The sequence below is a fragment of the Melanostigma gelatinosum genome (assembly GCF_949748355.1).
Source record: "Melanostigma gelatinosum genome assembly, chromosome: 11".
NCBI classification, from domain to species: Eukaryota; Metazoa; Chordata; class Actinopteri; order Perciformes; family Zoarcidae; genus Melanostigma; species Melanostigma gelatinosum.
Genome location: NC_136644.1, coordinates 15107587 through 15122965, shown reverse-complemented (window position 1 = coordinate 15122965; position 15379 = coordinate 15107587). Strand labels below are relative to the sequence as shown.

General features: G+C 37.4%; 1 protein-coding gene across 2 annotated transcripts; it reads right to left on the bottom strand.

Annotated features, from left to right (window-relative positions):
- LOC306784131 (integrin alpha-L) lies at positions 1-15379 on the bottom strand (the record flags this gene model as incomplete). Of its 2 annotated transcripts, XM_079277972.1 has the most annotated exons (31): positions 1-2505; positions 2680-2790; positions 2906-2938; positions 3036-3149; positions 3243-3368; positions 3460-3501; positions 3612-3719; positions 3933-4008; positions 4139-4219; positions 4356-4435; positions 4609-4707; positions 5104-5245; positions 5322-5392; positions 6094-6210; positions 6557-6723; positions 6814-6971; positions 7523-7653; positions 8086-8283; positions 8614-8760; positions 9219-9361; positions 9528-9645; positions 10635-10708; positions 10823-10952; positions 11238-11385; positions 11563-11705; positions 11806-11936; positions 12061-12175; positions 12303-12370; positions 12508-12599; positions 12954-13071; positions 15328-15379. In XM_079277972.1, 31 exons carry the CDS (start codon positions 15377-15379, stop codon positions 2293-2295), a joined length of 3546 nt encoding a protein of 1181 aa, XP_079134098.1. In that variant the 3' UTR covers positions 1-2292. The 2 variants fall into 2 exon arrangements, with proteins under 2 accessions (XP_079134098.1, XP_079134099.1); XM_079277973.1 differs by lacking the exon at positions 1-2505 and having other exon boundaries at positions 2689-2790; positions 3243-3334.

Genomic DNA, 15379 nt, shown 5'->3' with positions numbered 1-15379 from the left:
TTATTAATAGAGCGCATGAACACTGCCCCAACAAGATAATCTAAGGGCATAAGAAAAAAAAATATATATATATACTGTACAGACACAATGGAAGGCCAAAAGGTTTATCATACTGCTCCTGTTAACACAACATTGTACTTGTTTTTTCCCTGTGGCCTGAAATGTAAAATGTTATTTAGTAAGTCATTTGAAGGTTTACTTTACAGGAATTGTTGCTTACGTTTTGTAAACACAACATTCAAAGACAAAATTTGATTGTGACTGCCTTTCAGGCTGGAAGATACCCCTTAAGCTGCTCCTCCTTTAGACAGACGCAGCAGTTTCTACCATTGATTTCCTCCACATTCGCTTGGCAACTATACACACAATTTTGTGTACTTTGTTGTAAAGTGGTACAAATCAATTGACTGCTGCTTATAAAAACAATGTTTTGCAGGCTCACTAATTAACAATGCATTAAACTTACCACTGCATTCACACAAATTATCAAAAAGTTATACATTTTCAGAAGCACTTGGCTATAATACAAGTAGAACTCACATTTGCTCAATAAATACTGTGGGGGGGGGGGTGAGAGATTCATTTTCAACACATGAAATGTCAATTGATGTGACTCATTAAAGCTCAGTCATCATTTTGTGAATACCTCAAAAAACGTGCCTCTTTAATATTAATACTATATATTTCACCATGTTATGATTTGACAAAAAAGTGAACAAAAAACAGCTTTTTCAAGAGGTTTTGTTTGATCCGGTGCCTCTACCTATACCTGCTGTAGCTATGCAACGTCTGTCACATGATAACAGTTTGCTGTATGTAGAGGGGAGATTATAATCTTTGTCTCTGTTAAAAGTCTGGCATCTGATGTGAATGTCCACTGACCCCTGGTTTTCCCAGTCGATGCTGTGTGACCACGTTCACAGACAGCTGATGTTTCTGGTGTTCATTCAGTCACTTTTTACTGTTATTGCGTGTGATGAAATACATCATGCATTTTCTTTTCCCCCAGGGGAATGTGGAGGATGAGACTCACACCCCAGAGAAGGAGGCCGGAGCACGTGTGTCCGCTGCTTTGTACAGTCGACACGCTCCAATAAGAAATCTACCAAGACTGGTTTACAATTATAAGGAATTTAATTCCACTGATGCAAGTACGATTACAGTTAAACATTGGAGTACATACTCTTATGAAATATTAAATCAATAAAACCCCATTTGCAAAAAACTCAACTCAGCTCCTCAGGTACAAAAAACACGTCCGTAGTCTGAGAGCCTTCACACGAGAGAGAAAAAGTCTTTTAAATCAAACCTCCCACATATTCGTTCGCGACTCCTCCCCTTCCGTCTATCTCAATTTCTATTGGCTAACTTCTGTAAACGCCTATCTCCACATCTCTCTCTCCCTGAGCAGCTAACACATTCAAATACTGTCAGTTATGACTTACTCCCTTCTATGATTATCCTTCAGTATATAAGCTACACTTCTGCAACCTTGGCAGAAGCTTCATTTCTTTTAGCTACTAATCCTACATCACTTTATGTTTATCTTAATTATGCATTCCCAAAACCCTTATGTTTATGACTAATTATGAATTCTTAATTATGAATTATTAAACACTTTTATGATATCTACTAACTACAGTTTTTTGCTCAAATTTCTTACAGAATCTTGTCATAAGAGTTTTGATCTCCCCCATGATACCAGACCAGCACTTATGTGACCAACGTTTAATACTTAGTCACCTCAATTATAACTGAACAAATGCTACTTGCTGAGGAAGACTGAGATGCAGTTGACAGCACCGGAGAAAGCTAATAATCTCCTCGCTCCAGCTTAATATTTAACAGACAGACATGAAAGGTATCAATCTTATCTAACTCTCAGCAAGAAAGCCAAAAATGTCAAACTATTTCTTTAACAATGTTATTCGCCAACAAAGCGCTGCGGGGGGAACGTTAGGCTAAAAATGAACTGCACCTTGTTTGCATTACTTCACGTCACCACCACTAAGCTCGTGTTTGGTGTGATGATGTTAGGACCCACCCTTTTTAAAACCCTCAAAATTAAAGAGTGGAGTATTTACTTACATATTTTATGCCATAGAACAAAACGTTAAAATCTCTTAAGCTTGTGTTGCCAACAGACCTTATAAAGCCCATTCAAAAAAAACACTGACTTTGAGATGAGGGAACTGGAAGTGCAAAAATTCTAAGTGATTTCCTGGCAATTCATTCCTGCAGCACTCTATAATGACCTGTGCATGCTGCATGCATTATAATTCAGTCAGCCCACTAATCCAGTCCCTCTGTATCAGCTGGTGGGGTGCTGACATTTGCCTCACCATCATCAAGAAGCGCATCTTCCTCTGAAGGTTTGTCACATTTCGATTGGCTGACGTTGGTGGGGGCAGATGTGGACTGTGTAGGGGTGCCCGCCTGAAGAGCTGCAGTGTCGTCGTCCTGCTCTTGATAATACTCAAGCGTTTTCCTCTTAAAGCAACCCAACTTATAACAGACACAAGAATATCATTAGACCAAACGCCACAGAGGCACATTTTGCAGCAGAAAAGTATAATTTAAATGTTATTTGATCAGTTACTAACATTCAAGCAACAGCTCGAAGTTTCCCTTGGATAGAAGTTTTTCTTGAATTAATTAAATTTGGAAATCGACTCTCACCTTAAACATGACGACAGTGATTATGATCAGAAGCAACAGTCCCAGTCCAACTCCAGTTGAAATGATCAGCAGTTGATCCGGGAGGATTATGAACTCAACCCGAACTTCAGTCTGTTGGCAGAGAATATACAAGTGTTCAAAGTGGGGCCTCTATATATGTGAATGAGGATCTAAAATGTCTTGTATATAAAATAGTTTTGGCTGCTCATTTGTAGACTGAATGTACCCATTTCAGCGTTGGATCGTTGTTGGACTTCTCCTGCGTAAACCATATTTATTTTGTTAATATATACAGTATACAAAAACAAAAAAAGCAATATCTTTAAAATGGCATAACTGGTCAAACGTGGACATACCTGTTGTTTATGAGAGTCCAGCACATATCGTTGCTTGTCATAGTTGACATGTATAAAGCTTTTAAATTTAACCTCTCCGCCATCTCCAGTATATCGTTTAAGAAAGGCAATATTCTGCAAAGTAAGAGTGTGTCAGTTCATGATATATTCACCACTTTCAATGGTATATGTGGTATGTACACTCTGTGTGTGTGTGTTGCTACGTACCGCTGCATGCTGTTTGAGATCCCTGAATTGTACGTCTCCTGACAATGTGAACTCAGTGGGTGATTCATTCTCCAGGACGAAACTGTCACACACTATGATTTTACAATATTTTTCTGGCGAACAGTACTGTAACACAGCAACAGTTAATTTTATTAAGGGATTTGTAATTCCACAACATGTTCAGTTAGAATATTTTGATACTGAATGTTTTACTTACTTCAGATTTTGTGTCAGTAATGCCTGTGCATTGAGTTTTGTTCTAAAAAATTAAAATAAAAAGGTAATTAAGGACACATTAAGGATTTGTAATTCTATAGAAAGCAGCAGGATGATCGAGTAAAAGTAGCGTTCTGTTAGTCGCTGAGTTACCTGCTGGACAAAGACTTGATAGTTTGTCATTTCAAAGTGATGTTCCAGTTTAGTTGGGAAGAACAGGGACACGTTGACAGGAAAGTTCTTGAAACCAATATTTTCTATCTGCAAGAGTGAGAGACAGTTGCTCCATTTTAAAAGAATAGTTTGACATTTTGGGAATTACACCCTCTTGCTGTGGCAACAGTGCTAGCCACTGCACCACCATGCAGCTCCTCTCATGTAGCCAAACAATCAGCAAAGGCAGGTCTAACATTGCAGCATGATCAGTAAGCTACTTAATGATGAGTTGAAATTTGCTGTCATTTACTGCCTCACCTTGTATATAGCAACTATTTGTTTGGTTCCAGTATCCTCTGTTGTGAAGTTCAGATAGTTGATAGGGTCTTCTTTCCTGTGAAGTGTACAGGATAATCACAACATGCAGGTAGCTGTAAGATATTACCACTGACTGGATAATAAATGTAACAATTTAAATTATAAAAATGACTAGGCATATTTAAGAACTACAGTTCTGAACTTACACTATTACTGCCATTTTTATTTCAAATTGCACTGGGATGCTTTTGGTCAGGAAAGCAATTCTGGTGGAGTTTGTATTGTCGCTGAGGATGTAAAAAGCATTTCTTGTTAATATTAAACAGGAAATATGTAATGATATAGTTATCAATCATATTTTAGGAATACATAGACAATGTTGGGCTACGGTCTGTGTGTTGGATTGTATGAGAAAGCAGCTACCTTTCACCAGTAATGTTTATCGTAATTGTGTCATCCCACTCATACTCAGTCATGATGTGGAAAGCAGTTCTGAATGTTGCCTTCACAGGAAAAAAGAAAATGTTAGATGTGAGTGAAAGAGAAAATATCTAAATGAGAGAAGTTGCCATGGTTGTAACTGTCACAGGTTCAGGCAGTTGGTCACAGCTCTTGATTTCTGAAAATAGTGAAACTTCTGTCTGCAATGAGGGTGTCCGGGTGCAATATGACTCACGGCTGATCTGCTGCGAAACACAGGGCGGCTGACACCACATGTAGTTCTGTCAAGTACTCCTTCTAGATCGTGACAGCTGTGGACTGTTGGTCGTGTTGCCTGTTGTAGGAAAAAAATATGAACTGAGACACTCTGGAATAAAAGCTTTTAGTTTGAATTCAATGCTGTCACGTTTGTGATGTTTTAGTTCCAGCTTTCAGGCAAGTCTCAAGCTTTCAATCGACATTTGTTCTCACGGTCTGATGTTTTGATCAGTAACACCTTTGACAACCCACACATCCTGAATGGGTTTTCTTCATCTACTTGTGAACTTGTGAAAGAAAGCATTGCAGTAGTTTTGCACTCGACATCAGGGGAGGTTAATTAAATGAATGTCTTTCTGACAGATGTTATTTATGATATAATTTAAAATTAGTATCATAACTTCTAATAAGCAGTGTAGTTGGACCAAGCAGATGTACAGTTGTAGACATAAACGTTGAACTTTAAAGTTACCTCTATAAGAGTCATCCTAGAGAAGGAGAGGCCTCTGGGATAGTGCATTGTTAGGCTGGTGTGGTACGAGTCATCACCATGATTGGACAGTTTAACAGACACGTTGAAGTAATTTTCTTTTGCCACCAATAATGTTGGAGTCCTAAGAGAGAGAGAGTAAATGTGGTCATATGATGTTAATGTTACAGTTGTGTGCTGTGTTTATAATTTATACATACGTGAAATTGAAATCCACATCAAGTTCGGCAACACAGGTGTCATTTTTTCTGCAATGCTTTTCAAAGGGAATCTGTAATGAAAGGAAATGTCTGTTCAGGTCATTGTTGAAAATGCAGAGCCTTTCAGAAAACAATGGTAACAAAGACACAGGATTCCTTTGGAACAATACACAAACCAGACCTTGTTACCAGACGAATTCATTATTAGTCACAGGTGATTTTAATGATGATATGACTGAAACGTAACAGGAATGCCCTGACAAGCTGATCTGCACTTTCCATCTACCACCACAATTAATGTGCCAGACTCTAAGGCTGGCAATGGTAGTTTACTGCTCCACCACTTTGGTCACAACTAAAATTTCTCAACAGATTTTGGATGTAAATTTTGAACATTGTTTGAATTAGTCAGAGAAGTAATTTCAAATTTCTTGCCAATATAACCACCAAAAAGTAAGATAGAAAAGTTTTACATTTCTAGCTAGCCTGGAAAAAATACCACTATTTGGCTAATTCAGATCTTTAGTAACTCAAGGCAGTCTTTGCTGTCTGTGTCAAAGGTAAATTCCGACTTGGAAAAGTGAAACAAAAGACAAATTGACAGTCATAGTTGCATCCGAAAAAATCAAATTCCATTTCACCTCCTAGATCCCTTTCTTTATGTTTTCACAAATGTCTCACAGATTGATTTTGGGACATTTAAAGAGAAAATCAGCATGGATTCAAATGAATGTGACTGCCTGCAGCCTTTTGCTGAAGTCAGTGTACATACCTCAACATTAGCCGGCATTTTGCTGTCAATATTCAGGACGGCAATCGCACGCTCACTGTCAACTTGGGAGAATTTTAATTTGATGATGATGGGTGATAATGTGTCTTTCACACATTTCTGCAAGAAAAAAAACAAGTCATCTGCTTATTGTTGAAGCACAGACAAAAAGCAGACACTTATATTTTGAAAATTGTGTTTCAACATTAAGCTAAAGTACTAAATAATGCATTAGTGTATTACAGTTATTATTATTACTGTTTTGTTTTTTGGTGATTAAGCTGACAAATAAGTCAGCATCTGATTTTTTTTGGAACATTTTGTGGATTTAAAGTGTATTGTGTGGGTTAGTGGAAATATCTAGAAATGAACTAGCTAAGGTATAGAGACATGGATGACATTTATAGATGTACAGTTGGTCATAGCGGCATATGGGAGGGTGAATATTATCAATTAATCTTCATACTGGCATGTAGACGGAGTAGTTGAAGCAGGTATCCGTATCCCTTAGTTTGTAGGTAGAGATAAGATTTCTAGCTTTCTTGTTGGTTTGACTGAAGAAACCTCGATTTGTTTGTCTCATTGGATCCACATCGATCATGTACGAGATGTTTAGGCTGGAGCTCATTCCCGCTGCAAAGGCATACATCAGGATTAAAATATTGATAGGGTGTGCTGTATCAGCAGCTGCTAATGAATCCCATTATTGGGTCAGGCCCGTACCTGGTTTGCTCTTTGTTGTTTCTACCATTGCAAAGCAGGCTGTTAGGGTAACCATTGGTAAAGTTTCATCTGTGTTGCCCAGACAGTCAATTTTGTCAGTACTTATCTTATTCGGTAGAAAAGACAGATGGGCAGTGACATTAAAGACGGGCCTGGACCTGAAAGACATTAATCAAAAAGATGGATAATCAGACTTTGCACATGATATTTTCTGTAGGCTGATTGTTTACTTATGCGTGAAGGATGGTTTAACAAGATCTCAGTATATGAATTTGAATTGTGGCTTATGATTCATCCATTGAGTCAGCCATTTAAGTTGCTTGTATAGTAAATGATTGCCAGTTCTCTCCTTCATTCAGACATCAATAAGAGTCCTTCCACTTGATTGGTTAAAAACACCAAATATCTCAACTTTATTTTGGAATTCTGCAAAAAGTGTGTTCTTCTTTTGTTTACTATAAAATCATCGAGTTGATATTTATGGAGTTCTACGGTTTAAAAAAGAGGCAAGTCACTTCATGTAAACACTCATGTACCATTAACAGTACATGATGATTGTTCTGGTCCGTACATTGTCTCATGGTGCTTGGTAGATTCTCGTTCAATGTGCTCAACTCTTTTGTTGTGAAAACTCAGCATTGAGATGTAGTCAGGCTTTGAAAGGGAAGGAGTTAGCAATTGTACAACATAATGTTCACAGAATCCATACCTTAAGACAACAGCAGAGCCCTGTGATCCGACGACAATATCTGGGAGTCCATCCTCTCCAAGGTCAATGTCCCCATCAATGGCTTGTCCAAAGAATCTCAGCCCAGACTTTATTTGCTGTCCCGTGATTCTCTGGAATAACAGGGATTGGACAACTGAAACAGTGCATGATTTGCACACGTGTGAAAATACGTTCATTGGAGAGGGGGTTGCGTCAAATGCTGTGTGTTTAGTTATTTTGGTAGATGCCCAGTGTGAGACAGATACAGGTTTTTAAAGCTAAATACCAATATCACTGAAAAATACACTGGTGAGAATCTTATTCTCTACTAAGCCATATTATTTAAAGGATGTCTTTGTTCGTTTTATTCAAAAGCCAGTTTATGTCTGATGTATTGGCAAACAAACTCATTTGTCAAACCCTCATGATGTTGATGCACTATCAATTATCAAAAAAAACACCTGCTCACCAAATCTGTGGCTGTTTTGTTCATGTATAGGGCCAACTACGTTAATCTCAAAAATACAACAAAAGAAAAAAGACAATGTTTTTCTCTGTCTCACCTGGCTGACAGTGCTGCGTATCCCTCTGTGTCTGTCACCCAGGTAGATGTACACAGTCCCGGTGTTATCATCCTCAAGGGGGGCTCCAACAGCTACGTCTCGGAGTTGATCTCCATTTAAATCTGCAAGACTGGATATGGTGGAGCCAAATCTCCCCATGGATGGTGCAGTCACATTCAGTTCACTTATCAGTTGCATCTGTTGGAAATAAGAACATATGTTAATTTGTAAAGAGAATAATGCGTTTATTAGCTCCCAGGAACGTCATTAATATTCAAACACTGGTTCTGAACCATATACTGTATGTAGGAAGTAGCTGTATTTACTGTGACCTCACCCATTGGTTTGGGGACTACATGCTGAACAGGGCATTTTTAGTTAAACAAAATGTTAAAATTGACTTTCATGAACTGAAAAGACACTGTGAAAGGGTTAAAGTTGTAAGAGCAAAACATGGTGAACTCCCAGATCGTGCAACGCCGTAGTAGTGAGCTGTCAATCACATAGTAGCCATTTATCACTGCCCACCTCATCAGTCAGTGTGTAGATGTAAATCTGTCCTTCTTTCTTTTCCTGATGCTGGTAAAACAGTGGAGCTCCCACCAGCAAGAAATCTGTGTTACCATCTGAGTTGACATCTACTGAGCACAGCTCTCCACCAAAGTAGGAACCAATCTGAAAAGTGAAGTTTATATCAATTAAGTTTAAAAAAATGTATATCCCTTAACCATTTTTGAAAAGCCTACATGTATAAATGTTTATTGTGCTTCGAAAAACTGTTATTTTCTCAAAGTTTTTCTTTAAGCAAAACTAGGTGGTGCAAGTACAAGGAAGTGCTCTGGTTTCCTCCCTGCAACCACAGAAATATGCCTTTGCACATTTTCATAAAGTTGCAACATCTCTAAATACATTTTATCAAACAAATATACATGATTACTGTAAGACAAAAAGAAGCCCGTCAGTTTAGTTTTCTGAGAAATGTCCTAAAAGGTAAGGACGCTAGGTCTAACAATAACAAAAAGGCAATGGCAGATTCAGGAAAACACCCTGAAAGCTGAAAACTTTTTTGTTTGGAATGTGTATAGTAAACCAGATTTTTAACAATAAATATAATTCTCAAGACAGTTACCGACCTGGTCCCCATCTATTCTTTGGGCCGCGTTCCAGTTCTTGCCATCGTGTCTGAAAAGTACGACCCGTCCTATGTGCTCAAATCGTGGTGCCCCCGTGAAATATAGAGGAACACTATTCTTCTCTCCAACAGAAAGTGAGTATCCTGCAACAGTGTCAGTCACATATGGTCAGATTGGAAACTGATCGAGGTAATTTACTGAGGCATGTGTTTTTGCCAAGCATCATCATCTTTAACCAAATAAAAGTATATTTTTTGAAATAAAGAAGCAGGTAATCTGAAAAGAAACAAACAACTGTATGTTCAGTACCCATGTAGGAGTCCATCAGCATTTCTAGATCATCAATTTGTGTTTCTTTTTGTTCATGAAGTTCTTGGAGAGAACCACGCCAGCTGTTTGATCCCACTGAACCCAGAATCAATTTATCCTGTTAAACAGAAATGTGCAGGTCCAGTCAGAGACAGAGAGGAGTGGAATTACCAACAGTAATTACGTTGGGAGGAGACAGATCAACTGTGTCAGAGAAGAAATCATTTAACAGACATCCAAAAAGCTAAGAAACCAAATAAGCAAAAAACATGTATCGCCATGCTAAAGTGGAGCATGCTAACTGTACATATTTAACTGTCAACATTGAATTGAGGGAGTTATGAGCAGTTAACATTAAGACGGTGTCACACTCATGTTGTACATGGTATTTAATGTTCATGGTTTGTTTGCTTGTTTAGTTTGAGGATTAAGCAGTTTTACAGATTTATAATGGCGATCTGCTGTAAAAATATTTTTGGGCCGCAGATTTTCTTTGGTTGTTTCAGTAAATCACCAAACAGTCTCTTTGTTTTAGGTAGCTAGCATCATTCTCAGGCCACTATTTACCTTTTATTGCCACACTTCTGCTGAGTTCTTCCATTGGCCCAAGGTTTACCCAGTTAGGGTACTGGATGGATGCTACATGTGTCAAAGAAGTCTACAGGATACTGCTTTTTAGCCTTATTTTAATAACTATTCCATGTATTTCGATTCACTAATTCCCTCTCTATGTATTTTTTTATGGTTGTTGTTTCTACATAAATAACACTCCTGGAAACAAGTCTGACTTTTTCTGTCGCATTTCTGATAAAGTGGCACAGCAACTTAATTCATATATTATGAGACAATTGTACAAGATGCAGTCACCAATCTCTACAGGTTGGATAGTTGAGTTTAAAATGAAGGCAGATTACAAAGATGGCTGTGGTCAGATCGCGGATGCTGGAAGTATGGGGGAATAGGAAGTGGGGAAGCGACCACTGGGACCCCACTTTGTGTATTGGCCCAAATTGGTCTTGCAAGATGGTCTCTAGACATAAATGCTTTTTATTAAATATTGCTGTTTAAAGATTACCTGACCCTTTACAGATTTTTGACTTTACTCACGTTGTAGAAGGCAGCACTGAATCCACTCTGAGACATTTCATTGGTCATGTCGCCTGACCGAGCCACTTCTGAGCCTAAACAGAAACCATTAGCAATTCATATTGCTATTGCAGAGGTTCACCAGGGTGATAAAAATTATTTTTGCAACACTATTGTATGGGAAGAAAAAAAACTGAACAGATCATCACCTTCCATTTTAAAGATCTTATTCTGAAATTTTTCCAGTACTCCTTTCAGTCCGTCATAGTTCTCAATTTTGAAGGCATTTTGTGGTTCTGAAGCAATGTCGCTGAATAATTTCATTTCAACATTTTTGACCTGAAACCAGAATGCTTCTTGAAAAAAATGTAGTATCCAGAGTACAATGTCAGCTAGATAAACAATATGATTTTGTACAAATTGAATCCGTACAAGTTTTACTCGACAAAATATTTTTATAAAGTTCTGATGATGATGTTTCTGAGAAGTATGACTGTGTATTATCTGCATAGTGGTACAGTTGTAAGACTTGATCCCTGAGGAATTACACGTGTGACTGTTTTAGCTGAATAAATAGATTCATCAGACAGAGTAATGAGACATGTATATCACATCACAGCTTACCCCAATGACGAAGCGAATTATGTTTTTATCGTCATATCTTTTAATAATGCCGTCGTCTGAATCGCTGGGATCTCCATCCGTAATTAGTACCACAACTTTAGTTGCATCAAGAGAAGCACCTGCCTCCAGGTTTTCCAAGATATGATCCCTGAAACAAATGTAAAAGTAGCATTAAGAAAATAAATAAATTACCCTTCATCCATAAATGAACATGTATTTCAACAAATAAGATGCTCATAAGTATAGTTATACGTGCAAGTTCTTTAATGCTTTTTAAATGTTATTCAGTTAGAATTTGAAAACTTTTTTACATAGCTGAACTTACAACACAAATATGAGGGCTCCATGTGTGTTGGTGAGAGACCTCATATGGGGTTCTTTCATAAGTTGTTTGCGATCAGTACCAGCTGTGTAGTCGTTGAAGTCAAACACTTTTCGAGGTGTTTTGGAGAACTGAACTGCTGCAAACTGAAAAAAGCAGACAAGATCATATAGTATGCAATGTTATGTGCATATAATTCAACAAATAAATGCTATGAATGCTTTCATTTTGCAGTAGCACACATACCTTGATTGATGAGTCCTTAAGGCTGTTCATTATATCCACTATAAAATCTTTATTTTTGTTGAACTCTGCTTCGGTCATACTCAATGATCCATCAAATAGAAAGACAAGGTCCACTGTCTTTTTTGTGCATCCTGAAAAAAGTGAAAAGGATATTTAGTCAGGACAAGGGCATTGAGAATGTTATTTCAATGCAGGAAGAATAAGTTGTAATAACCACAGAGTTGTAGAAGTTTACTCTCTCCAGTTGTATTTTACCTTGGAAAGCAGGTCTGAAAGAGGAGATTGCCTGAAGTTCATTTGTGATGCTGTAGCACTCGCTGTTCACATAAGAGTTCCCATTACATTCATGGACTACACTTGGACTGCACACCTAGATCCGAACATATGAGGTGAAAGAAATTGATTCATCATACTGATTTTTTTTTGCTCAGAACTTGTCACAGAGTAAGTGTATTTTCAATTTTATCGAGCTTATTGAGCTTTGTGATTTTTCTCACAGTGAATTCGGAGCGTTTGGAGTCTTCAGCTATCGACAGGCCAAAGTGCTTGACTGGTATTGTTGTGTCTGTTAGAGAAATATCGGTGACAGTAGCATTTAACATTTCATATTTCTGCATTGTTGGACACTGTATGTTTTCATGTTTTTTTTATGAAAGGATAAATAATTGTATAATATTGAAAAAAAAATAGGGATTTACATACTTTCAGGGTTGAAGCACTGGATCTTTTGGTTTTGGTCAGGTTTACATATGCTGCCAGATCCATTGAGCCGCAGCGGTGCAGTTACGATTATCCTGTGATGAAGTGGTTAATCATTTTAGTGGTCAGGCTTACATGAGCGCCACAGTTCTAACTAAAGGAAATACAAGGCTTCTGCTGTTGTCAGCATTATCTCTTTGTAATGCAACAGCAAGGTGAGTCACAGCAAGCAATATCATTCAAGGTAATGAACTATGTGTTCAGAGGAGCTTCTGATAAAGTAAACCAGAGTGATCTTCCTTACACTTAAAGTATATATATAAAAGGAAACCATGGATGGCTAATAGAAATTTGATCACTTTCACTTTATGAGTAATCACAATTTTGACAATTTCAGGACAACAACACGACATATCAACTGAACCACCAAGCTGCAAATGGAAACTTACCCTTTGTTCGTGCCAGACATGAATTGAAGCACTTTGTATCCAAAGAAATCCTTTTGTTCCCCAGTATAGACATCTGGAGTTTTCATATCAATGTTGAACGTCAAAGAGACAGGGATGGCTGCAATTTGTGAGAAAAAGACCACATATTCAAGTTTTGGTAAATGGACTTGATTTGTTTCGCTCTATCTTGATCTAAATAGGTGGCAAGTAATTTGAAATTTATAAACGATCAGAATTTGAGAAATATGAAATAACATTACTGTTTTAGAAATAATGTTATATTTCAAAGATTGACTAGTAATCTAACGTTGCCAAGCATTCATCACTACAGTTGTTCTTTATGATAATTAATAAATTAAGTCTGAACAACCCACTTTTTACATTTAAGAATATATTTCTAGAAAAAGAAAATTATAAATACAGTTCAAATATAGGAAATGTAGCTAATGTGTAAAATAATGCGAAAGGAAATCTGAAAATGTATATCTTTAATCCTGCCCTTTTCATGATGCACTTACTTTATACAGAAAGTATAAGAATCTGACTTTTTCTGTTGCATTTCTGATAAAGTGGCACAGCAACTTAATTCATATATTATGAGACAATTGTACAAGATGCAGTCACCAATCTCTACAGGTGGATAGTTGAGTTTAAAATGAAGGCAGATTACAAAGATGGCTGTGGTCAGATCGAGGGCGACGGAAGTATGGGTGAATAGGAAGTGGGCCATCGTTCACATACATTAATAAACGTATCTAACTAGGGGACAGATCAGCCCAGTTGACACCAGAATATATTACTTGAGAACGTCGGATTTTACAAACTGAACATAACTACACATCGTGACACTCAAGATGGTTGCTATAGTGTTATTCTTAACTCCACCGATCTAGCATTGCACTCCTAATACATTATCAGCTTCAGGATGGACTGTTTAAAAAAGGATCAAATTTGATGCAGCAAAATTAAAACTTCCTCTTGTCAAAACCCATAGATTGTATATAAGAAGTGGACGTAGGCACCGTGATGTCACCCATTGATTTAAGGACTGCAGGTTTCTCATAGACTTCTATACAATCAGACATCTTTTTTTAACCAGATAGTCTCCCCCAGATGGCCAGTAGAGAGAATGCAAGTTTAACAAAGTTCTGCATTGACTTTACCTTTTTTTACCTTTTCAGACCAGGAGATTGCCGCTTGACAAAACCCAGTGACTGCATTACCCACAATGCCACTCGTTTGCAACAATTTGGTCGGAGATCTGTGTGTGATGTGCAGTAGTGGCTATTGATTAAGCTGCTAGCCTTAAGCAAAGATGAGGAGTGGGTTACAGAGGTCTGGAAAGCTTAATTGTTTCAAAGTCCACACATCCAGATTTTTGAAATTTTCAATCTTCAGACCCAACCGAGGTTATCAGATGTCACACACACAAAATATACTACACAAAAAAAATATCTCACTTAGTTTCTTCAATAACATTTCTGCCATCGTTGTTGAACTTACTTCAAATTCTGGTGTGCTGCGCACATTCAAGTGCTTAATTGCATTATGGAGATATGTGGCATTAATTCTGAGGGCACACATAACCAAAAACCTAACGAAGGCAAGATGCTCCGTATCGGCTCGATGTGTAAATAGCCAACTTTACAAACAACTTTGCCATCACACCCATATAGTGATTTTATGTCAATGTTGTAATTACATCCTATAAAAAAAAGTCACTTAATGCAGGAAAAACCTTCAGTGTGCTCAGCTCTTTCGGCCATTATATGTTGTTTTAACATATTGTTTGGATTTAGAGGGTCAGTTCACCTAAATCACATAACAATTCCTCTTGTATCACGAGTTGTATTGATAGATTTGTTTTGTTTTTTTGTGCTGAAGTTTTGAAATAGTCCCCTCTGCATTTTTTTAAAAGTGTGTGCTGCTCATAAACATTTTAAAAATTACATTTTAAAATCTGAAAAACAATTTGTTTCTTTAAAACCACGGACCTTTCAGTTTTTATTGGCACCATGTCTTCTGTAAAAAGTAGTTTCACCATGATGGATTTCCTGAGCTTTTGCACTCAGCACACATCACACTGAGTGTTGAAACTTAAATGATTGAATATGACAAAATCTGTATTTTGAACATTTCAGTAAAAAAATTAAAAAACAAGCACCCATTATAATGTTTTCCAAATGTTTTACAAATTTCTATTATTTTACCCTCCCAAAAGTAGCTCACACAACATCAAACATCACTCAAGGGTTTTAGCCTCAAAATCACCTTCAAGTCTTACCCTACACACATCAAACATCCCTATCTTTCCTTTGGTAGATAAATATTGTTTCAGAAATTACGCAACATGTAGCAAAATTTGAGATCTTACCAACAGCCACCATGTAGGTGAGCAGGAAGATGCGACGCTGCCCATGCATCAT